The 25,292-nt window shown below is 48.4% G+C and overlaps 1 protein-coding gene and 1 pseudogene across 2 annotated transcripts in view; both read right to left on the bottom strand.

Moving 5' to 3' along the window:
- Window positions 1-25,292, bottom strand: part of LOC308050052 (feather keratin Cos1-1/Cos1-3/Cos2-1-like) — a 62,584-nt pseudogene that overhangs the window by 13,422 nt on the left and 23,870 nt on the right. The gene's annotated exons all lie outside the window — the stretch shown is intronic.
- On the bottom strand, window positions 3,441-4,367 carry OR6F1 (olfactory receptor family 6 subfamily F member 1; the record flags this gene model as incomplete). The annotated part of the gene is made up of 1 exon (XM_080359979.1): window positions 3,441-4,367. Exon 1 carries the CDS (start codon window positions 4,359-4,361, stop codon window positions 3,441-3,443), a length of 921 nt encoding a protein of 306 aa, XP_080216105.1. The 5' UTR covers window positions 4,362-4,367.

Below are 25,292 nucleotides of genomic sequence, written 5' to 3'. Positions count from 1 at the left end.
TAGCAACCTGTTACACCACTTAGACATGTATAAGTCTATGGGGCCAGATGGGATCCACCCAAGAGTACTGAAGGAACTGGCAGAAGTGCCACCAAGCCACTTTCTGTCATTTATCAGCAGTCTTGGCTAACTGGGGAGATCCCAGTTGGCAAATGTAAAGCCCATCTTCAAGAGGGGTTGGAAGAAGGTGTGGGGTAATTACAGGCCTCTAAGTCCAACTTCAGTGACAGGGAAGATTATGGATCAGATCTTCCTAGTACCATCATATGGCATGTACAAGAAAAAGAAGTGATCAGGCTCAGTCAGCATGGGTTTACGAAAGGCAGGTCCTGCTTGACCAACCTGATCTCCTTCTATGACAAGGTAATCCACTTAGTGGATGAGGGAAAGGCTGTGCATGCTGTCTACCTGGACTTCAGTAAAGCCTTTAACACTGTTTCCCAAAGCATTCTTCTGCAGAAACAGGCTGCTCATGCCTTGACCAAAGGGTGGTGAAGCACTGGAACAAGCTCCACAGGAAGGTGTCATGGCCCCAAGCCTGACAGTATTCCAAGAAGAGACTGGAGACCCTCAGACACATGATGTGAACTGTGGAGTTGTCATATGCAGGGACAGGAGTTGGACTCGATGATCCTTGTGGGTCCCTTCCAACTCAGGACATTCTATGATTGTATGATTCTCTGATTCTACTCTTTGCTGGGTAAATAGCTGGTTGGATGGCCAGGCCCAAAGAGTTCTCGAGAACAGAGTCAAATCCAGTTGGTGGCCAGTGACAAGCAATGTTCCCCAGGGCTCGGTATTGGGGTCAGTTCTGTTTAATCTCTTTATCAATGATGTGGATGAGAGGATTGACTGCACCCTTAGTTAGTTTGCAGATTACACCAAATTGGGAGGGAGTGTTGAAGGGTAGGATGGCCATACAGAGAGATCTGGACTGGCTGGATCATTGGGCTGAGGCTAGTTGTATGAGGTTTAACAAAGCCAAGTGCTGCATCCTGCACTTGGGTCACAACAAACACATGAACACTACAGGCTCAGGGAAAAGTGGCTGGGAAGCTGCTTGATGGAAAAGGACCTGGAGGTGTTGATCAGCAGCAGCTAAATATGAGCCAGTGTGTGTGCCCAGGTGGCCAAGAAGGCCAACAGCATCCTGGCTTGTATCAGGAATAGTGTGGCAAGCAGGACAAGGACAGTGACCATCTCCCAGACTGGATACTGCTGAGGCCACACCTCAAATCCTGGGGCCAGTTTTGGGCCCCTCATGACAAGAAAGAACTTAAGGTGATGGAGTGAGTTCAGAGAAGGGCAACAAAGCTGGTGAAGGGGCTGGAGCACAAGTGTGATGGGGAGCGGCTGAGGGACTTGGGGCTGTTTAGCCTGGAGAAAAGGAAGCTCAAAGGAGATCTTTTCATTCTCCACAAACACCTGAAAGGACGTTATAGCAAGATGGGTGTTGGTCTCTTCTCCTAAGTAGTAAACAACAGCAGAAATGTCCTCAAGATGTGCCAGGGGAGGTTTAGATTGGATATTAGCAAAAATTTATTCACAGAAAGGGTTATCAAGCATTGGAACAAGCTGCCCAGGAAGTGGCTGAGTCACATATAGGTATGCTGCATAGGGACATTGTTTAGTGATGGACTTGGCAGTGCAAGGATAATGGTTGGACTTGATAATCTTAAAGGTCTTTTCCAATGTAAATTATTTTATGATTCTAAGATTCTGTGATGCTGTCCTCCAGCAATCCCATCGCAGCACTGCATGTCAAAGCTCAGCTGGAGGGTGCTGACTTTCCAGCTGAATACCAGACAGTGAATCATGCACTTCACCTGAGAAAGCTGAAGGTACTTGGTTGTTATCCTACTGCTGTTCCATGGTGGCCTGCCTTTCCCAGTTGATGTGGGTTTGCTCTACAAGCCCTATTGGAGGTTTTGCGCACTCTTATTTATCTCAGAGCACCATAGACAGGGTTGATGGGGAATTGACAGTAGTCCCCAGTTTCCTGTAGTCTGCTGTGTCTAGGGTCCCTTGGACATCAGACCCTGATTTTGGTTGCTCTCCAGGCTGCAGAGGGATTCAGCACTCCACAGACACAATTCTCCATCAAAATCAACATAATCCCTAAGCAATACTGAACAGCAGTGATAGCTACCTGAGGACAGATCCAGGCTCAGGCTCTTTCTTCAGCCTCACTGGGCTGTCCCAGGGATTTTCCCAAATGCCACTGAGAAAGAGGGCACAGCTGACAAGGGTGGGTATCAGTCTGTCCTTGGGCACTGGTTCCTGGGCCTGGCTGCAGGACTAAGAGCCAAGTGCCTAGGACTGGTGGACACAGGAGAATTGCCCCTAGAAGCACCACTGCTTCCAGAAGGGAGGAGCAGACATTCAGTCCAGACTCAATCTTTTCACCTGAAGAGCTCTACACTGAGGTGAAATCAGTCCCACACTCCTCATAAAGATGTATCTGCTGTGTTGATGCCTCCTTATGAAGTGGTGACATGGACTCCCTTCACTGTCAGTGTGCAGAAAGAAGAGCTTTGAGAACACAATTTGTCTGTTCTGAAATGAAAATCAGGAGGGGAAAAGCAAGTGTCCTTTGGAAGTGCTAATGTCCTGCCAGTGAGTGTAAAGAGAAACTTGCTGCCAGCCAGCCTTCCACAGCTCTGCAGTTTGAGGACTTTGCCAATCACATTAAAGTGTTTCCACAACAAAGTCCAAAACAGGTGAAATGATGAACTGTTGAAAAGTGATGTGGGGTTTTAGATGTGGAAATACCCTGACACATCTAGCATGAAGCATAGTGATTTACATATTTTTAATTAAAACTTAAAAAATACATTCAGATATTGGACAGGGGGAAGGACTGTCTTCTGCAAGGAATGATGGCTGTAGGTAGGCATACCAGACATTGCCAAATTTTCTCTTGAACCAGAGCATGATTCTGTGAAAAAGCCACAAGAATGGGGCTCAGATGCATCCAGAAAATGTCAGATTAAACAGAGAAATACATGTCCATTTCCTAAAGCAGTAAGCCAGGTAGTGAGACTTTTTAGGGGACTCATATGAGTCCCTGATAAAATGAAGCATCCAAAAAACTAGAATAAAAACCTGTGGGAGGACCACCCCTGCAGTGTTCCATTGGAGAATTGTTGCCAGTTGGGGTTTGTGACCCCTTCCAAGTGCTGATCTCCAGAGCACAGTGAGGTATTCTGGGTTTACCCAGGAGTGAACAGAGGGAGGTGGAAGCATTAGGATCTAGGCTCAGCCCAGCCTAAGGTGGCTGTAAGGTGAGTGAGATGAGCTCACTGGGGAAATGGTGCCTTCTCACTGCTTGTGATGTCCAGGAGTACCTATGTTTTGATGAGGAACTTCTGCAGGATAGAAGTTATAGGAGAGAGGGGGTGAATCTGTTTGCTCCCACTGAGACCCTTTGAAAAGCCACTTCACTTTTTCTGGAAAGCCCACTCCAGAGCTTTCTTCACTTCTTTGTTCCTGAGTGTGTAAATGAAAGGGTTCAACAAAGGAGTTACAATTGTATTAAAGGTATTTACGAGTTTGTTCAGATCCAGGGAGTTCTGGGCTGATGGCTTGACATACAGGAAGATGGTAGAGCCATACCAGATCGTGACGACACTGAGATGGGCAGAGCAAGTAGAAAAGGCCTTTTTTCTGCTATGGACTGACTGGATTCTCAGGATAGAAGAGATGATATACATGTAGGAGACCAAGGTTACCACACAGGAGGCCAGTACAACAATAATGGAGACAAGGAAGGTTGCTAGCTCTACAGACCACGTGTCACTGCAGGAGAGGGCAAGGCAGGAATCTATATCACAGAGGAAATGATTGATGATATCTGGCCCACAGAACGTCAGTCTTGATGTCAGAAAGGCCAGCAGAGAGATGGTCAGAAAACCTCCCAGCCAGGAGCTGAGCACCAGCTGAGCAGAGAGGACACTGTTCATGAGGGAGCTGTATCTCAGGGGGTAGCATATGGCTATGAACCGATCATAGGCCATGACAGACAGAAGAAAACACTCAGTGGAGCCTAGGGAGAGAAGAAAGAACAACTGGAGGATGCAAGAATTGAAGGAGATGGTCTGGCTAGTCCCCAGCATGACTCCTATGGCTTTGGGAACAGCACCAGTAGTGTACCAGATCTCCAGAAAGGAGAGATTACAGAGGAAAAAATACATTGGGGTATGGAGGTTGCTGCTCATCCACACGAGGGCTATGATGGATGCATTGCCTATTACTGCCAGGGAGTACATCAGTGCAAATACCACCGCTAGTGACACTCGGAAATGCCAAGTGCCTGGGAAGCCAAGAAGGATGAATTCTTCCACACTTGTCCCATTTGCCATGTCCTTCCAAGTATCAACGACCTTCTGCAAAGACAGGAAAGTTTCTGTGAGCATTTGCATGCCTGTGCTGGTTCTTCAAATGTTACTAGTAGTGAAACAAAACCATAATCCCCGACAAAGTCATTGATGCATAGCATGGGAAAACAGTATCACACAGTATCACAATATCACAGTATGTTTGGGATTGGAAGGGACCTCAAAAGATCATCTAGTCCAATCCCCCTGCTGGAGCAGGAACATCTAGGTGAGGTCACACAGGAACATGTCCAGGCGGGTTTTGAATGTCTCCAGAGAAGGAGACTCCACAACCGCCCTGGGCAGCCTGTTCCAGTGTCTGTCACCCTCACTGAGAAGAAGTTTTTTCTCAAATTTAAGTGGAACCTCTTGTGTTCCAGCTTGATCCCATTACCCCTTGTCCTATCATTGTTTGCCACCGAGAAGAGCCTGGCTCCATCCTTGTGGCGCTCACTCTTTATATATTTATAAGAATTAATAAGAACACCCCTCAGTCTCCTCTTCTTGAAACTAAAGAGTCCCAGCTCCCTCAGCCTTTCTTCATAAGGGAGGTGCTCCACTCCCTTAATCATCTTTGTGGCTCTACGCTGGACCCTCTCCAGCAGTTCCCTGTCCTGCTGGAACTGAGGGGCCAGAACTGGACACAATATTCCAGATGAGGTTTCACCAGGGTGGTCTAGAGGGGAAGGAGAACCTCTCTCGATCTACTAACCACCCCCTTGTAATACACCCCAGGATGCCATTGGCTTCCTGGCCACAAGGGAACAGTGCTGGCTCATGGTCATCCTGTTGTCCACTAGGACCCCCAGGTCCCTTTCTCCTACACTGCTCTCTAATATGTAATTTCCCAACCTATACTGGAACCTGGGGTTGTTCCTGCCCAGATGCAGGACTCTACACTTGCCCTTGTTAAATTTCATCAGGTTATTCCCTGCCCAACTCTCCAGCCTGTCCAGGTCTCTGGATGGCAGCACAGCCTTCTGGCACGTCAGCCACTCCTCCCAGCTTAGTGTCATCAGCAAACTTGCTGATAGTACACTCTATTCCCTCGTCTAAATCGTTAATGAATATATTGAATAATATTGACCCCAGTACTGACCCCTGAGGCACTCCACTAGATACTGGCCTCCAACTAGACTCCGCACCATTGACTATCACTCTCTGGCTTCTCTCCTTAAGCCAGTTTGCAACCCACCTCACTACTCTATTGTCTAGACCACACCTCTTCAACTTAGCTGTGAGGATGCTGTGGGAGACTGTATCAAAGGCTTTACTGAAGTCCAGGTAGACCACATCCACTGCTCTGCCATCATCCATCCACCTTGTTACATTCTCATAAAAGGTTATGAGGCATCTACCCTAAGTTAAATAATCAGGGAAATCATGTGCTGCAGGAACAGGTTTGGACAGTTAGATCTGACCCTGAAAGTCAGGCCTCAACCATCAAGTGAACATGGAGAATAATTTATCAAATAAAGTACAGACAACTCCTTTAGAACATGGGGATTGCATTCACTTCTGTGAGACAAAAATCTCATTTAGAAAACTGTGGACAGCAGGCTGAGGGTTTCCAGCTATGTGAAAGGCTGTTGCAGTGAGGAAAAGGAATTACATACCTGCACTCTTCATGGCAGGCAGCACTGAGTTGTGATTTCAGCAAATGAGACTGAGAGAACAGAAAGCTGCTGTGATAATGTGGCTCTGGAAGATATTCTCTCACCTCTGCTAGTCAGTTTATCACAATGGCTTCTGACTGAGATGGCACTGACACAGACTGCCAGTATGTCAGTATGTCTCAAGGACTCATGATCTTGTATATTTGCTTTCTTCCAAGCCTCAGTGGAGGAAGCTTTTGCAAATACCTCCATTACCTCCACTGACACTTGCTTCTCAGCACAGCTACTGGGGAGAAGACTCATCTCTCTGTAATTTTGCCATCTCAGCATCAAGGGAAGGACTTCTGATAACCAAGTGGAAAGACCTTCAATTAAATATTCCTATCTCAGCTTACCCTCTTTCTTTGTCAGTGGACAGACAATAGGCAGGAAGGAGAGATGACTCATCTTATTTTATATACATTGCCAAAAGCCAATATAAAGAAGTGCCAAGTTGTCTCTGAGGACTAAGGCAGGAGTCTAGCGAGAGGCTCAGATGAATAAGTTAGACATCTCAACTTGGGCAGTAACTGAATTAGCAACTGAAGGCAAAATCCTGTGAGTTGAATCCCATTCAGGGTAGCTCGGCTGAGCCAGCTGAAATGCAAGGTATAATCTATGCTCTCCTTGAAGACAAAGGAGAGTTCTTGATCTGTTCTCTAGGGAGAACAGATCTCATCCTCAGGTGGGTGTCTCAGATGGAGCTGGACCACCACCTGAAGGATCTCTTTCTCTCCTTTCTTACTCCTTAGGAATTTACATACCACAAATTGCATGTGGCTAAAGAGCAGAGAAATCTTTCTTAATGTGTCTCTCCTTAAACATGCAAGGCATTGGAGGTCTGTGCTATGTATCTTGGGCAGGCTTCACTCACCAGCTGAGCCAATGCAAAAGATCCAAACATCTCTTCATGCACCATCCTCCAGATGAAGACTTAGTCTCCTTGGCCAAAGGAGAACATTGGAAGGAGGTTGATTTGTTGGAGGAGCTGTGGATGCAGTGATGTCAGGAGAGGTGTGGATGAACAGCTCTCACCTTGCTGACTCACTTCAAGCTGTACACAACTGCCTGATGTTGTTTCATCTCCATCCACCTAGCAGGTATTGACAGCCTGTGCTCCCCATTTTCTTTCCCCTCACAGCTACCACTGTGCTTCCATAAAGTGGGGCCTTGTGTGTAACACTGTGACACAGTGTAAAGTCTCTGCAGTTTATCTGATTATGGGGAGAGCACACATCAGAGTGTCACCAGCATCATTAGGACAAAAACATCATCACTCTCACCTCATTACCACACTGAAGTTCCAGCTGGCCACACTGGGGAGTTTTTCTGTTTTCCCTCTGCATACCACAGGGAGTTTAATCTCCGAGGAATCTCACAGAACAGTTGCAGACAAATAAAGCTCTCTCTTTACAGAGACCAATTAAAGAACAGCAATGCAATTCTCAAAAGTGGTTGTCAGGCTGCGTGTTTGTCTCCTGCCTGCAGCTGTGATATGTGAACACTGTGAGAAACGCAGTGCTGTCTTGTGTAGCCATCTGCAGGCACACAGGAGATGTGGGAAATACTCATATTCAACAAGGTCAAGTGCAAGGTCCTGCACCTGGGTTGGGGAAACACCTGTTATCAATACAGGCTGGAGGATGAAGGGAATGAGATCAGCCCTGCCAAGAAGGACTTGGTACTAGTAGAGGAAAGACAGGACACGAGCCAGTAATGTGTGCTTGCAACCTGGAAGGCAAATTGTATCGTAGGCTGCATCAAAACAAGTGTGACTAGCAGGTCAAGGGAGATGATTCTGCCCCTCTACTCTATTCTACTCTCATGAGATACTCCCTGCAGCACTGCGTCCAGCTCCAGAGCCCTCAGTACAGGAAAGACATGGACCTGTGGGAGAGTGTGCAGAGAGGCCCACTAAGATGATCATGAGGGATGGAACACCTCTCCTGTGAGGACAGGCTGAGGGAGTTGGGGTTGCTCAGCCTGGAAAAGGGAAGGATCTGGGGAGACCTTATTACAGCCTCTCGGTACCTAAAAGGGACCAAAAAGAAAGATGGACACAGACTTTTTAGAAGGGCATGATACAACAGAATGGCTTTAAACTAAAAGAGGGGAGATTCAGACTAGACATAAGGAAGAAATTTTTTACAATGTGGGTGGTAAAATACTAGAACAGGTTGCCCAGGGAGGTAGTCAATGCCCCATCCCTGGAAACATTCGAGGCCAGACTGGACAAGGCTCCGAGCAACCTGATGCAGTTGAAGATATGCCTGCTCATTCTAGAGGGGTTGGACAAGAAGAACTTTGAATATCCCTTCCAACCCAAACTATTTTATGATACTATGATTCTATGATTCTGCCCTCACCCCCTTCCACCTCAGAGCAAAACCCTTCTCCTTTGGTCATCTGGGGAGTGTTTAGAGAGGGAAGGACCACACAAGGCCAAGCTTGAATGCAGCAGAACTTTAATGAGTCAAAAGAGGGAAACAAAGTCACTGCAAGTGGAGGACAGCAGTGCAGGAATCCCCAGAGGAATCCAAAAGTCTGCCATCCATGGTTGTGAAGAAGTTCATACATAATGTTCATCTGCCTGCCTCATAGAGGGAGAGGAGACAGATGCTCCCCACCAGACTGGCCCTGAAGGAAGCTCATTGCCAAGGGGAACTGAAGCAATCAAAGAAAAAGGAAAGATAGGCAAAGCCATTCAGCTATACTTGAAAACACATCCAAAATCTTCATCCTTTGCCCAGCACCATGTTTTGAGTTCCTCAAGATGTCTCCCTGGGCCTTTCCCAGAATCTTCGTCAGCGCAGGTACCTTCTGCCAAAGTAGCGGCCGGAAATGCCAGACAGGTCACAGCAGCCAGAGTTGATGGGCACTCCATCACAGCTGAGGATTCTGCCAATAGCAGCGGAGATGGAAGAGCCCACAATGGTGTTCTGTGGGAAAGAGCTGAGGATGGGGCCAGGCAGGGTCACCACCACAGCAGGAGGCTCGATGACAACTCTGGAGTCCTGGCACTGCCTGCAACAGGGCTCATTGCAGCTGTTGGCCAGTGGGATTGGGCCACAGGGCCGGCAGGGCAGGCACTGGTTGTAGCAGGACATGTCTTGAGAGTGGAGATGAAACTTGGAGAGAAGCAGAGCACAAGAGAGGGTGAGGAGCAGCCTGGTTACCCTGCAAAAAGGAACCAAGGCCACTACTGAGTGGGGAGCCAGAAGCTGTGGTCTTCATCATCCTACAAGGAGCGGCCTGGAACTGGGAGACTCTCTCCTAGTGTGTAAACCAAAATCCCCCTCTGCCATGTCCCAGCATCCCTCTAAGCAGCAGACCTTCTCCTTGCCTCCCTCTTCCATGACAAGAACATGCAAACCCCAGGACAGGACACATCAAATATGAGCAGAGATGTCCATTGATAAGAGATGACAAGTTTAATAAGGAGGAGAAGGGGGTTCAGACTCACCTGGTTCCCAAGCAGAAAGAGGCAAGAGAAGTGGATGAGAGAGCAGGGACTTGAGCTGCCTTTTATACCTGCCCTTCTCCGCCATAGGACCAGAGGCACCCTTGGCAGAGGTAATAATTTTTGTACAAGCTCATCTTGAATGCAAACCATCACAGCTAATGATATGGGCTGTGCTTTACTTTCCAACACTGCTGCCTTTTCATTTCCAGGTTTGTGTCATGCCCATTCTCCAATGAAAGCTTCTTCTGATCTGTGGGATGAAAGGCCCCAGGATTTCTAGGGCAGGAAGTCAGCAGTACAGCAGAAGACTTCACTCAAGTACTGAATGTGTCTACAACAGGCACAAGAAGTCAGCCTGGGACACTCTCTTGGGGCTCTTTGAAATGTTGTTGTCAAGAAGAAGTTCTAACCATCCTCATTTGGATGCCCAGGGCTCCTGCATATCAGAAGGTGTCAAGTTCTTCTCTTTCCTGCCCTCCTCAGCTCACCCTTATGGTCCTTTTTTTTTTTCCTTCCAAGGTGTGAGTGTTGTGCTGCTTGGTTTCTGACCCCATCCTACCCAACACTGCTCAGACCATATGGGTCCTCAGCAGAGTCCATTAACTTCTCCAGGAACATGGTTTATGGTGTTGCTATGGGTGTTCTTTTCTCTTGTATACTTGTAAGCAGCCAGGTTTGTGCTGATGCATGTGGGAGCATAAATTTGTGTATAACTCCTTGCTAGTGTGCATGAGCCTGCGTGTATGTGTGTGTCCTTGTGTGTTATACACCATGAGGGAATGTGCTGCTCATGAACAGGACAGTCCACTGCTCTGTCCATGAGCAGCACAGAGCAGCAGGTTCCCAGAGTCAGAAAGAGGCTGAGTGCAGCTGAGTGGTGATGGTACAAGCCTGCTGGAGATCCGTCCAGGGGAGAGGCCCTGAAATGCAGCCCCTGTAGCCCGAGCCATCATTTTCCTGTCTTTTCAAAGCTCTCAATCTTCTGCTGCTGATTTCAGGCTAAACAGGGATGGTTTCACTGTAGTTTGTATCCTTGGTTTAATTCAGTGTAAAAACGTTGGGAGTATCTCAGCATGGCTGGCAGTCTCCCCTCCCTGCATCTTCCAGGACAGGAAGCAGCTGCTCTCCCCAGTGGTAGAGTTCAAAAGGATGGAGTTTGCTCTGTGGGCAAGGAGGAAGGCTGAAGAATCCTGTCTACCTTGTGCTGACCATCCCTGAGTGGATCTGCTTCCAATGCACTCTTGAATGTGTCTGGAATGGAACACAGCCCATGACACTGGATTAGGGAATGAATCCCCAAAAGCCAGCTGCTGTCCTTCTTTCTGAAAAGGTTTGTGCTTGATGGGTAGTTTTTTTAAGCCTCCGCTCCTGAATGACTCTCATTTGGAGCTCAGATCCAACTTGCAGGCAGTGCAGTTGAGGGCTTTCCTCCTTCCCTTTAGTGACCTCATTGAGATCAATGCCAGGGAGCTCTGCTGGAAGAGCTCAGCCAGGGCTGATTCCCCTCTCCATGAAGCTGCTTTGAGCTGAGGCTTGAGTGCATCTGAGGGACAAACCCATTGCTTTCTCACAAAGTAACAGGCACTGTGGACAATGGGAAGGGTGGGGGATTTGTGTACCTAGAGCCTAGCAAGACCTTTAGCGTCCTCTCCTGTTCTTCCTTCATGACCAAATATGAGATGAATGGGTTCAGTGGAAGGATGATAAGTTGGGTAAAAAATTGCTTGGACTACCAGGCTCAGACAGTTGTGATCACAGCGGCCTGGCTGCCCCAAACGTATTAGTGAGGTCAAGTGGTTGGGGTCAGTCGTAGGAGCAATACTGTTTGATGTTTTCATGAGTGCCATGAGTCATGGGAAGTGGGGAACAGACTAACTGACAAATACACCTGCTGTCTAAAAAAACCTGGACAGGCTGGAGAAACTGGCTTACTGGAGCAACATGAATGCCAAAAAGAGCAAGGACAAAGCTTTGCATATGAGGAAAAAAACAGATAGTTTTTTCATACAGGCTGGGACTGGCTACCTGAGAAGCAGATCCATGGAACATAATGTGGGGTTTTAAGAGAGACTCAGCTGAAGATGAAACAGCAGTGTGTCCTTGCAGCAAACAGGACCAACTTCATCCTGAACTGTGTTACTCAAATTCTTGTGAGCAGGTCCAGGAAAATGATCCTGCCCCTTTGGCACATCTAAGATCACATCTGGAGTACTGCATCTGGGGAGTGGTCCCTGGTCCAAGAATGATATCACCAAACTGAACGGAGTTCAACACAGACCACTGTGTAAATTAGGGGGCTGATGAGCATGACATGCAAGGAGAGACTAAGAGAACTGGTCCTGCCCATCTTGAACAATAGAGGTGTCAGAGGAAAAATTCCTTCTTTCTGCACCTACTTTTTTTCAGACAAACAGAAGAAGATGGATCTAATCAATGAAAGTACCCAAGAGTTTGTACAATTCCATCGTGAGAGGTACTAAATAATGGATTGAATGTGACTGTGAGCAACATGATCTAATGGGGTGTGTTTTGAGAAGAGGGGTGATCCAGATGACCTTCGGAGGTCCCTTCTCACCTGCATTCTGACCTGGTGATTTACCCCCTTCCCTTCCCACCCTGACCCCTTCACATCCATAGACACAATAATACTCATATCCCCTCTGCCACAACACAACTTTCAGTCATTGTGCTGGGGCTACGCAGAGGCAGCTGAAGGGAGGCTTTCAGGCTCCTCACTGCAAAGCACAGGAAATCAGTGGCTGCTGTTTCCAGCCCCTGAGCTCAGAGACAGCTCTCAGAAGCTGGTCCATCTCCTGGGTCAGGGCCTTGCAGTTGGCACTGTGTGAGCTTCATCTTGCTGGAGGACAGGCAGAGTCCATTTCCCAGAAGCCAAAGTTGTGGCCATGCAGAGCCCCAGAGTCCTGTGACCCTGGTGAGACCCCAAGTGGTGCCGGCGCAGGACTCAGCCCCGGGATGGAGCTTGTGGGGAGAGGAGAGGAGAGGAGAGGAGAGGAGAGGAGAGGAGAGGAGAGGAGAGGAGAGGAGAGGAGAGGAGAGGAGAGGAGAGGAGAGCCGGGGCTGGCAGAGGGCAGTGAGGCACGGGCGGCGGAGCAGCGGGATGTGGCGGTGCTGGGGTGCAGGGCTGGCAGGACTGGCTGAGGTGCTCCTGGGTGCGTGGGGAACGAGGCTGAGCCTGGGGTGTTCTCAGAGGTCCCCTGATGCTGTCTTCCCCTCTGGCTTCCTCATGGATCTCTGTCCTCCAAGCGTCCTCCCATCCTTCTTTTCCCATTCCATATTCCATCAGAAAACTCTTATCTCTGTTATTCATCAAACTCCCTTTCTTTTCGCCTGTGTCTTTCCATATAATTCATGGAGACATTCCATCCTCTGTTTGTCTTCTTTCCTTCTTTCTTTCTTCCTTTCTTACTTCCTTTCTCTCTTCCTTCTTTTCTTTCTTCCTTTGTTTCTTTCTTTCTTCCTTTCTCTCTTTTTTCTTTCTCTCTTTCTTCTTTCTTTCTCTCTTTCTTTGTTTCTTTCTTCCTTTCTCCCTTTCTCTCTTTTTTCTTTCTCTCTTTCTGTCTTCTTTCTTTCTTTCTTTCTTCCTTCCTTCCTTTCTCCCTTTCTCTCTTTTTTCTTTCTCTCTTTCTCTCTTTCTTCTTTATGTCTTCTTTGTTTGTTTCTTTCTCTCTTTCTCTTTCTTCTCTTTCTCTCTTTTCTTTCTTTTTTCCCCTTTCTTTCTTCCTTTCTTCTTTGCTTTCCTCCCTCCCCACCATTACTTGTTCAAGATTTCCTCTCTCCTTCTGCAGGATTCGTTCTAGGAAACAGCAGGAAGGCCTGGGCAGAAACCAGGACTGAGGAACTTTTTGTTCTTTTTCTCCTCGGTAGTGACTGCAGGCAGAGCCCAGGTGCGGCAGGAGCTGTCAGCAGACATCACCAAGGACATTGGCATCAGCATCAACTGCTCACACCTGGACGTTCAGGGGACTGTGAATATTCAGTGGAACCGTCAGCTTTCAGACCAGGCTCCACATCACGTTTAACAGGCTTCACTGGTAATAAACCAGTGCTGAACCCGACAGGTTGGCTGTCAGTGGCGGCAGACCGCTGGTCCAGCGCCCTGTGGCTCGCCCGGTCCCGACGCGGGGACGCGGCGGTGTATTACTGCGTCGCGGGAGACACGGGGAGAGGAGCCGGGGCCGGAGCCGGGTACGAACCGCCGCGGGCGGGGAGACAGTCCTGGTATTCCCGCCAGGGGGCGCTACCGCTCAGACAGCCGTGGCCTCTTCGCCCCACCGGCCCCGCCCGACCGGCAGTATCAACACCGGCACTGGCATCTCGGGGTCCTCCTTACAGTTGCTGTCTGGGCTCTGCACCTCTTCTCATCGACGGCTGCTGCGGGTCGGTGCTCCTGAAAGCAGCAAAGAGGTGCACTTGGGCAGCGCTACATGTGGAGACTGAGATGGTCTGTGCAAGGCAGAGAGGGAAATAGGGTGTTTACCACAAGGCTCTCTTGCCTCCCCAGAAACGGCTCAGAGTGTTCTGGGAAATATGGCATTCTCTGTCCTGTCCGTAAAGACCTGCAGCATTGTCTCAGAAATGCCTCACAGAGGTCATCGATTCCCATCCAGTCCGTGGCAGCCTGGTCCTCCTGTTCCCTCCATTCTTCTCTCACCAAGGATGCTGAGCTCTTTCTGCCTTTTAGGAAGACAATGTGACAGCTGTAGGTCCTTCACATGAAGACACAGCACAGGCAGTTCATGGTGTCACAAGCAAATTGATCCCAAATACTCCAGAGGGTTGCTCAGCCTAATGGGTGTCTCATCAGAGCTTATCTGCCTTGTGAAAATACACCAGCATTTCCCACCCGGTGTTTTTTCCCTTCCCAAGGACACATACAAGGATCTCAACACAACATTTTTATTGACACTAAAAGGTTCTGTGGTCATTCCAATTATACAATTACAAATTATGCACTTATGAAACCAATGCCCTCAGGAGTTACCAGAGTTGCAATGGGAGTCAGCCCTTACATGGCAAGGGTCCATTCCAACAAACCAGAAATTATTGTCAGAGCTCTGCCATGTTCTCTTTACTGTGGTCTACCACCTGCTCCACAGCCCTGGCAAGGCCAGACTGTGATCTGCGCTCAAGTGGTTACCTTGCCTTGCAGCCATGGTTGCTTTTATTCCTCTGGCACCAACAGATACAAGGGATTTACCCCAGCACACCTCTGGTTCCTCTCTCTAGCCTAGGTAGTTGATTCCTTCCGGACATGACAAAGCTGTTTCAAACAGAGCAGTACATTGCCCTGAGTGAAGCACAAACATATTTAAACAGGGTGACCTCGCCAAGTAGCACATGGCTCTGCTTGTCTTTGTCTTGTCCATGGGTCTCCTAACCATGGTGGGAATGGCCTCATGCTTATGACTGCGGGGAGCAGCCTCTGAGGATGCTGGTGTAGTTCTTCCTTGGCAGACTTTCCTTCCCAGAGATCTGCATCACCACCCTTGTTCCCAAAATGCTGGAGACTTTTTATGGCATGAGGACTACCATTTCTGTAGTCAAGTGGTTTCTTTCAACCCACCACACCTGTGCTGGGACAAGTGTTCCACAAGCAGAGCTGTAGCCTGGCCTGGCTCAGGGGTGCTAGAGGTGCTGGGTAGCTGAGTGCTGGTGGGGGATGTCCCAGCGTGTACTCTGTGGTTGGGCTGGTGTCTGCAGGTTCTACTATGTCCCCAGGGCAGGATTGGTGCTTGTGCCATGGGGCTGCCTGTGGGGCAGGGAGAGAGTGGAGGACTCTGGGAGGCCCAGGCAGGGTGAGGAGCTGGATTGCCCAGGTACTGGCAATTCACCCCAGTAGTAGTGGTGCAGGTCTTGTGTGGGAGGAGGTGGGGCCCTGGGCATGGTGAGAATGTGTCCTGTGGCCAAATAGATAGAGAGAGTCAATGGCTCTGCCCCAGGTCTCAAGTAGGAGGAATGTGCATGGAACCTTGCCTGGTCTGTTAGGCCCTGTATGCCTGAGCAAGAATTTCGAGCTCTGCAGTCTGTGAGACCCTAGAGAGCACAACTTTCTATAGGAACACCATCTGTAAACTGTGGAGAGTTGGCTGAAAATTGGTGGTTTGGTTCAGGGATGTACAGAGGAAAGACATTTTGTGACATTTTTGTTTGCATAGCTGGGTTTTCAGAGCCCTCATCCCTCATTCCTCTTCCATGGTCAGCACAAGCAGAGGACAGAGGTGACATCATCTGAAAGATGAATTGTGGAGAGGACTCACTTTGGAAGAGGAGGAGGAGAAGGGGCTTCAGGAGGAAAAGCAGAGAATTTGGCTGGCTTTTATATCTGCCCTTCCTTACTGCAGGACCAGAGGCACCTTAGCAGAGGTAACAATTTTCTGACAAGCTCATCTTGAATTCAAACCATCACAGCTAATTATATGGGCTGTGGTTTTGTTTCCAGCACTGCTGCCTTTTCATTTCCAGGTTTGTGCCATGTCTGCTCCTCAATAAAAACTTCTTCTGATCCCTGGGATTAAAGGCCCCAGAATTTCTAGGGCAGGAATGAAGCAGTGCAGGCAGACGACTCAGCTCTAGTGTTGAATGGGCCCAGAACTGGAAAGTGGTGTCAGCCTGGGACACTCAGTTGGGGCTGAAATGTCGCCTTCAGGAAGAAGCTCCAGGACATCCTCAGCTGGATTCCCAAAGAATCCTATGCATGGGGATGTGCCATGTCCTTCTCTTTCCTTCCTTCCTCAGCTCACCCCAATTGTCACTTGTTGTTGCCTCCCCAGGTGTATGCATTGTGCTGCTGTTTTTGACCACATCTTGCTTAACCCTACCCTCAGGAAAAACAATTGACCTATTTTGATTTGTCTCCTCTCTGTGCAGTCTGTCAGTACACAAAATAGTGCCATGGACTTGCCTGGGGCCTTGTCCTTCCCCAGAATAATCACCTGCTGTGGTTGTCCCGAAGTGTCCTCTGCAGAGTCCATGGTTGGTCATGCTCCTACATGTGTTCTTGCCTTGTGTATATGAGCCTGCTAGAGATCCTTTCAGAAGTTCTGCCTCTGCCTCCTGAGCCCTCCTTTTCCTGCTCCTCTAAAGGTCTTAGTCCTTTGCTGCTGATTTCAGGTCACAACAAGGATGGTTTCACTAAAGTTCAGATCCTTTAGTCAATTAAATGTAACAGTATTGGAAGTGCCTTAGCATGGCATGCAGTCCCCATCTGCCTGCCTCTCCAGGCCATGACACAGCTGCTAGAGAGTTCAAAGGGATGGCGTTTGCAAGGAGAAAGTCTGAGGAATCCTGTGGACCTCATGCAGGCCATCCTTGAGCTGATCTGCATCCAATGCAGTGTACATGGTGTCTGGGATGGGACACAGGCACCTCCTGTGCACAGATGAATGCCAAATGTACTTTTGCAGCCCATGGATCAAGTGCTGTGTCAGGCAGGGGCTGAGATAGGAATAAACAGGTACTGAATGAAAAGAACATGGAGTCTGATGTTGCTATGCTGTGAGTGGAAGGAAAGACTCTGTGACTTCCACAGGGATAGCCAAAGAACCGATGGCTGCTTTGATATTCAGCCCCCAGCACCATCATGTCCCACACTGGAATCTCAGTCTGAGTGCCCAGCAACTGCTTCTGGAAGGGACATTGGATTTGAGGTCGCATCCTCCAAAGCCTGATGTTGTCTTACAAGGATGTCAAGAAGAGACCTTCTTTCCAAGAAGGGCTCTGAATAGTGAATAAAATTTCTGAGCCCATCTCCCCTCCTGAATATTTGTCTGCCTGAGCTGAGGTCCAACTTGGAGACAGTGCAGTTGAGAGCTTCCCTCCTTCCCTTTAATGACCACAGTGAAACCAGTGCCAGGGGAGCTCTGCTGGGAGAGCCAGGGCCGATTCCCCTCTCTGCGGAACTGCTTCTGAGCTGAAGATCTAGTGTAACCAAGAGCCAACCTTATTGCTTTCTCATAAGGTAAGAGACGCTGTGGAGAAGGGAAGAGCAGGGGAGGTGTGTACCTGCAGTCTGAAAGGACCTTTGACACCCTCCTCTATACTGGCTGATGATGAATGGCTTAATTAGGAGGCTGATAAGGTGGGTGGAAAATTGGCTGGACTACCAGGCTCAAGGAGTTGTTAACTTGAAGAAACAGGCTGACCAGTACCTCATGATGACCAAAAAGAGCAAGGGCAAGGTTTTGTATCTGGGGTAGAAAACAGACCATGCAGTGACACAGGTTGGGGATTTGCTGCTGGGAAGCCAGTTCACAGAAGGTGATTTGTGTTTTTAGGAGACACTTAGCTGAACACAAGACAGCAGAGTGACCTTGCAGCAAAGACCAACCAGATCTGTGCTGTGACCACCAGCAGGTACAGGAAAATGTGCCTGTCCCTCTGTCTATTTGAGATCATATCTGGAGTACAGCTGCCAGGCTGGGGCTCCCTGGTCAAAGAATGATACCAACATACTGGAGAGTCCAACAAGAGCCATCAAGGGGTACGTTGTCAAACCTGACAAGTGAGGAGAAGCTGAGAGAACTGGGCCTGCTTATCTTTGAGATGTCTCAGGAAGACCTTCTTGCTTTCTACAACTACTTAATCAGAGGAGGGAGAGAAGATGGGCAAAGATTCTGGAAGTGCTCAGAAAGACGAGTAGACACCAGCAACTGAGACATGAATAAATCTGACTAAGCAAAAGACTAAAAGAAATAACAACTGGAGCAGGTTTCCCAGGGAGCTTGTGCAATTATTTATCCTGGGAGCTGTTCAAGGCTGGACTGAATGTGATCTTGCACAACCTGGTCTAATGGGATATGCTCCAAGCAAGGAGTTAATCCATATGGCCTCTGGAGGTCCCTTTCCACTTACATTCTAACTATGCAATTCACACTTTACCCCTGCTCTCCTTGACCCCTGCATACCCATGGGCACATTTGTCCTCACAATGCCTTTGCCTCAGCAGAACTTTTAGGCATTGTTCTCTAACTGCAGAGAGGGGCAGCTGAAGACACAAAATCCTGACACTGGCTTGCTTTTTACACACGATACACACTTATTATGGCTGCCTGCTGGCTAACAGTGCCAGCAGCTGATTTAGCAATTCTGCATGCTCCTTCTGAGAAGAATTCTAACATACCCATCTGACTGGCGCCTCGCTTCCTGATGTTACACTTGCAAAGCATAGCAAGGAGCTGGATGCCTTCCAAGGGAGGCAGCTCACAATAGGAGGAGATCTGAATCAGAGGCTTTCAGGCCCTGGGCACATGCCAGCCCTGCTGAGGGGCTCTCAGGCCACAAGGTTCGTCCTCCTGCTGCCTGTACAGTGCTGGGCACACCCTCTTCCCACCACTCCTGTGGTTGTGGAGACTGCCCCAGTGTTAAAAGCAATTGAGGAGATGGACATCTCCAGCAGTGGAACTCCATGAGCTCTGATGAATCATATTAACTGAGAGACATAAGGGCTTGGCTCAGGCAGTGGAAATCCCCTCTTGATGCCACCCACTATTTAATATTTAGTTGTCTTTTGATGACATGGTATTTATCTTAAGGCATTTTCCTCTGGCCAACTGCTGCTTTGCTGTCCCAGCCTCAGCATTTGCAGCTTCAGGGCACCTGGCTCAACCCAGACCTTTTGCTGCCGTGTGAGCATGTCAGGGCAGAACCCCTCCCTGCTTTGAAGTTGGAACTGGTCCCAGACCTCCATAAACACCCTACGGTGATCACCAGGGATGGGCTGGATCTTGTTAGACGTTCGTATTACTTTGCCTTATTAGGTGCAGAACCCCTGGATCTGCAGCAATATGGATGTTCTCAAGCTTTGCCTTTGTCTCTCATGCACACACTTGGCATGAGATCAGGCTAAATGCCCAAAAAAACCACTGCAGCTTGTACCCCAATGCACTTTCTCTCTTCCCTGTAATGAGAACACAATCAAACTTCTGTCCAAGTCACAAAAGTCCTAAAGCCCTCTGCTGTCATTAAATCCACCAGGAATGGCTGGTGCCTGATTCAGCTTCTTAGCACCGGGCTTTCAAGGACTTGCCTAAATTAGTGCACTTTTTTGCAGGTAAGTAAGTGTGTGTGGTGTCAATGTTCGTGGACATGTGTGGGCACATGTGTGCAGATGCACATGGAGATGTCTGTGTTTGTACATGAGCTTCCATATGTATCAACATGCAGGTGTTAGTGTGCCATACCAGCCTCTTTCTCTGTGTTATCCTTCCCTCTGTTGACACTCAGGTGTTCAGTGAGCAAGGTATTGGTCTAGGGTGATAAGAGTGGAGCCAAAAGGGGATTCTTGACTGTTTGCAGAGTACGTGGAGTGTGGGACACAGTGCTGTGGGCCCTTTCAAGGCACTGTTCCCGGAAAGTGAGGAAGGCTGCTGCAGACCAAGTGACCTGCCATGCTTTGCCCCTTCCTAGAAATGCCCTCCGGAGCATGTCCTGTGGTTGGGGAGCCTGAGCACTGGTGTCCTTGAGTAAGCAGCCTGTGGACTGTAGCAGACCAGTGGGAGGCCTGTGGCCTCCTCCTGAGGACAGATCTTCCTCCTAGTCTGCATGGAGCTCTGCTGGGAGGTAGCTGGACAGAAGATCACCTTGAAGGTCAGCACAAATTCCTGTGCAGAGGAGAGAGAGAAGCAGGAGAAAGGCACAGCAGGAAGAGAGGCTGAGGCTGCTGCCTGTCCCGAGGGTGGCCAGAATCTTTCCAAATTACTGGTTTTGTCCACAGAGGAGTTGGAACGAGTCACTCCCCTGTGGGTAGGGAACTACTCAACTGCAAGAAAGTGTTTGGCTTGCTAAAACAACTCAGCTCAAGGCCTTGCTCAAGTGTTAGCTTGGCAGCAGACACCAGACTCACTCTCTGACCCTACAGATCTTCAAAATCCTCACAAGCAAAACCCAGGAGGGAAGGGAAGAAAAGCTGTAGAGAAGGGAGGTAACTTTTTCAAGAGAGACACGTGAACCAAAGTTCTGATACGCTAATTCAAAATCTCCTTTTCCTCTCAGCTGCTACTTAGGGTTTATGTTTGGCTTTTGAAGGGAATGCATTTACCTGCAAATAAACTTGGGAGCAACTTCATTAGTTCAACCTCATGTCTATGTGCAGACCTCAGCATTTACAATCTGCAGGAAGCCGTGCTGGTAGCAGACACACAATCCTCTGCTGTGGAATTGTTTCTCACATAGGAACTGGGGGTGCTCGTTCCAGACCCCCATGTCTCCATGAAGAAGATCACAAAGAGCACCAGGGAGGTGATTGTCATGCATTCTTTGTTGCTACCAGTGGGGTAGATGAGCCACTTGCTGATAACAAGGTTGAGGCTGGGGCTGTGTCCCCAGAGAGAACAGAGGGCCCATGGATGTTCCATGCTGCCTGGGTGGAGCTTTTCTTTGTCGGTGTTTGTTTTGGTTTATTGTCATGCCAATAGATAGCAGAAGAAAAAAGTACACCCTCTGCCATAACTGAAGTTCTAGAGGGAAATAACATAGTGGAACCAGTTTTACTGCGTCTCTGCCTTGAGACAAGAGAAATCCTGTTGCTGTCAGGGAGGACAGATGTGTCTGTGATTATTACTAGAGGTCAAGATGAAAAATCAGTAATATGTAAATGTAATGGCTCACGTATGTGCAGCGTGCGCTTTACCAGAGAGCAGAACATTTTGTGCGTGTTTTTATCACTGATAATAAGACTGCACCTTAATGCCATGTGCTGTTGGAACATTTAAGACCCTGTTTGCATAAATCAATGTCTGGATGTTTCTCATGCCCAGCTTCAGCGTTTGCAGTTAAATGGGAATTCAAATTGTAACTGCTCAGAAGTGGTAATCTGTGACAAAGGAATGATCTACCATGGAGGGCAAGAAGGCCCAACTTCAGAAAGGGTTAAACCGGCTGGAAGGAGGGATGTCAGATGCAGAAAGACTCCTGTACAGAAGTACAGCTTCCCTGGTTGAGGAGATAAGAAACACCCAAAGCATAGTCTTGTAGCCATCCTAGAATGGGAGTGCTGAGGACACACCTCTGAGCAGGAGAAATGGATTGAGGGATGGGCACATGGGTGGGCTAAGTGCCCCATGCAACAGCTCATAGGATTGGTGATAATAGAAATATAAATAAGGAACCTGTTGTGATGCATTTTTGCATACCCCTTGTAGAACCACTTTTGGTAGTAGGACTCTGCCCAATACATTGTTCTTTTTGCATTTTTTTTTTCTAATTTTTATGCTTTAAGCACAAATGTGATTGATTTGCCTCAAGGGGTAACGTAAATATTCCCCTACTGCTTGCCTGCTGCAAGTCTGGCTTCTCCCAGACGTGGAGTCCCCCGCTGCTGTGGGAGGTCATCACTATGACACCATTCCCTGTGCAGGAGCTGTGGATGATCATAGATCCCTCTAACTCCTCTGAGGAGATTTTAAGGAGCCCAGGGGGCTGTAAGGCTTCATTTGTATGTTGTTCTCTTTGCTTAATGGTTATGAACATGGAGAGCTTTGGCAATTGGGGCAATTCTGTGTGGTTTGCTTTTCCCCTCAGCAAAGGCTTTGCACTTGGAGTGGCTGAACATCTGGAAATAATCTGATTAATTGACTCTAATCCACCTGCATTCTTATTAAAGAGAGCAAACAAGTCCAAAGATCTCTGTCAAAATGCCCTTGCGGAGTCTGGGTGGGCCTGGTTGGTGCTTGATGTATCAAATTGGTCATGAGCTTGCAGGAATTTACTGAGTCTGGGGGTCTGAGACTAAGCCCCTGGCATCCTGGTTCCCAGCAGGCTCTGCCCTACAGTCAGGGTCAGCCACCTTCAGAGCCACTAACACTGGTCCCTTCCAGAAAGAGGATCCTGTTCTGCAGATCCCTGGGGGCACAGGGGAAGCAGCACAGCCAGGACACAGCTCAGGGCCCCTTCCCACAAGCTCAGCCTTGCACAGACACATCCCCTCCCTCCCCATGGTTCTTGCACAGCCAAGGAAGCTCCCTGCACCAGGGCGTCTTGCACAGCACGGAGGTACAAGACACTGTCAGACACCTCAACTTCCTCCACCTGCAGGACGCTGTATTTCCCCGTGGTGTTCAGTGATGTGCTGAGATGACTGTCATGCTTGAGGCCAGATCATGCGTGACATGAGACCAGCTGGGGAGCTTGGCCTTTCCTCTGCTGGTGTCAGAACAAACCTTGAAAGGTGGGGGTCTGGGATGTGCATGTTGTCCTCACAGCCTGCTCTTCTGCACAAACACTGCTGGGCCATTTGGGAGGTCAGAGGTTTCTTTCCCCACTGAGGCTTCACATCTTTCCCTGGGAGCCTCAGCTCTCTGGGGACTCTGTTATTTTAGGAAAAGAAATCTCTTCTGGTTTTGTCTCTTCTCCCCTTTATTTCCTCAGCTGCCTGGGGACAACACCTCTCCCTCAAATCCCCCCAAACAGGACATGAATTTGCTGTGGATCTGCCCAGGAGTTCTGGCTGTGTCCTTTTCTGCTGGGATAACCCACAGTGTGAGAGAGGAACCTGGCTCTAGTGGGGTTGCTGGGTGCCACAAACCCAGAGATGACAAGGACAACATACTCCCAGTCTAGGGTAAAGGGGGAGCGATCATCAGGGAACAGGATGAGGGACCAGTGGGTCTTCCCCTACCCCCGTGGAGCACATGGGGCACCCATTGGAGTGCTGCACTGAGAGGGGTGGGGATAGGTAGCCATGCACCCCAGAGCGGAAAGGGCATGTGAAGGGGTGGGGTACTGCAGATGATGACCTCTACTCCCACCCTCTTTCCAGATGATCTCCAGAGTGATCCAGTGCACCAGTCATGGCAGAGTTAACAAACTGTTCATTACCGTTAAGTTAATCTGACCTGAGCAGGCACAGACCCATTTTGTGCTGAGCTGTGTAGATCACTTGGCAAACTTGGCAAAGTTGCTGCAAACACATCCTTGTGTTGATCTGGGAGTGAGCACTGTGCATATAAATGTCCTTCTGCTCAAGAGTAGAAATCAGGAGTGAGGACAACTGTTATTTCCAGGAATATCTCATAAAAACATAAAATACAGCAATGCAAAATATAGCAATGCCAGCAAGTCTCAGCATGGGCAGGATTTGCACTGTGCCCTAAACCCCAGCTCAAGATTGACCTCATGCTCCATAACTCAGGGTTCCCAGCATCAAAATGTGCATAACATCACCTGTGCCATTCCCTTTTACCTTCTTATCTTCAATTAATATCATTTTAATCAACACTGTGGAGCCAGTGTCTCATTCTTACTGGGATCTGCCTCACACATGGAGTTCAGGAGTTCAAGCTCCACACCGACAGCAGAAGGGAATGTCGAGATCACAGGCACTACAAGCACTCTCCACAGTGGCTCAGTGTTGAGACCATGAGCTTGTTTGACAGGAGTCGTAAGCTTTGGAGTTGAGGCCAAGGAGAGAGAGTAAAATTTGGACTGGTCACGCTGACCACAGCCCAAAGGGATGCCAGATTACAGAGAGTGAGTCAGAAAGAGATTGACTAAGTTGCCCTAAGAGGCTGGAGATCTGATTTGAGTGAGAGCTGTCAGGAGGCCTCTGGGAGAAGACGGTGGACTCCAGCCAATTTTCAGCTCTAACAAGATTAGATATTAAACCTGCTAGAGTACCTGCTAGAAATATTAAAATCCCTGAAAGAGACTAGGTAAGCCCAAGGCTCAACTGTTTACCAAAAACATAGCCTTCAGCTAAACCAAGTATTGAAAGTGATGCCTGCTCAGTGACATCATGTTTAATGGCCATGGTATCCTAACCGTGTGAGGGTTATGCAATCAATTGTCCCATAAATCAAGACTTGTATGAATTGCTCTCAATTGTCTCTTAGAGATAATCGGTGAAATTGGTCTTCCTGTGCAAAAGCAGGAATAAACACAGAGGATGAGAAGACACTGTAGAACTTAAAAATCAGTGGCCACTGTACAATGAAGTTAAACCTACCAGGCTCACTGCCCACCAATACACCGGCCTGCATTTTTTGGTTGGGATGACCTGGAAGAAAAACAGACCCTCCAAACATAAGACCACACCTCTTAACCAAGAGCAATGCCTCAGTGCTCTAATAGCAACTAAACCAAATATAATTGATCAATGGACTAAGCTTCCCCAGGAAGAACAATGCAATCCTCTCCAAGAGCCCTTATTGATGAGGGGGTTTGCAACATCAGTTTTGGATCAGGACATCATAATGGTGCAGCCGTTATTAAGGGTTCACAAAAGGACTGGAAATGCAAGGCCAATACTACAAGCATGTTTAAGCCCTTTACTCAGAGGTTCAAGTCCTCTCCTTCACTTTCCTCACTTGTCTATGACTCAATCTCCTGCCCTAATTTAGCTTACCATATCCCAATCATACACTATACCAATCCTAATCTCTGTAGCCTTCTTATACAGTAGTGAAATGGAAGATCTTAATCTATGGGCAAATCCAAAAAGGTCCACACATTGCAGAACCCTTTGGGCTACTACAACCAGTAGCAGACAGAGTAAAACTATTTATTAAAGAAACCATCTGCCCATCCAAAGTGTAGCAAAACCTGCACCCTAAACACCTTCACCATTACCCAAGAGTGATTATACCTCATCTTCTCCTCCGCTGCAAGACCATTCACTCTGTTCTTCTTAGCTGACTACCCAAACGTCATACTGATAAATGCTCTACCTTCCTGTTACTCCACACAAGCTCACTCGGTCCACCCTCAGAGCTGTTGTCAAAGCATGGTGCCCAAAAGAGGAGTCACTGTTGAGTGTCCCAACCTCCCATTCCTCCGTCAATGGAG

Source organism: Nesoenas mayeri, assembly GCF_963082525.1.
Source record: "Nesoenas mayeri genome assembly, chromosome: 26".
In the NCBI taxonomy this organism is placed as follows: domain Eukaryota; kingdom Metazoa; phylum Chordata; class Aves; order Columbiformes; family Columbidae; genus Nesoenas; species Nesoenas mayeri.
Note: the sequence above shows the minus strand (reverse complement) of the source record. Positions and strands in the feature narration are given on the sequence as shown.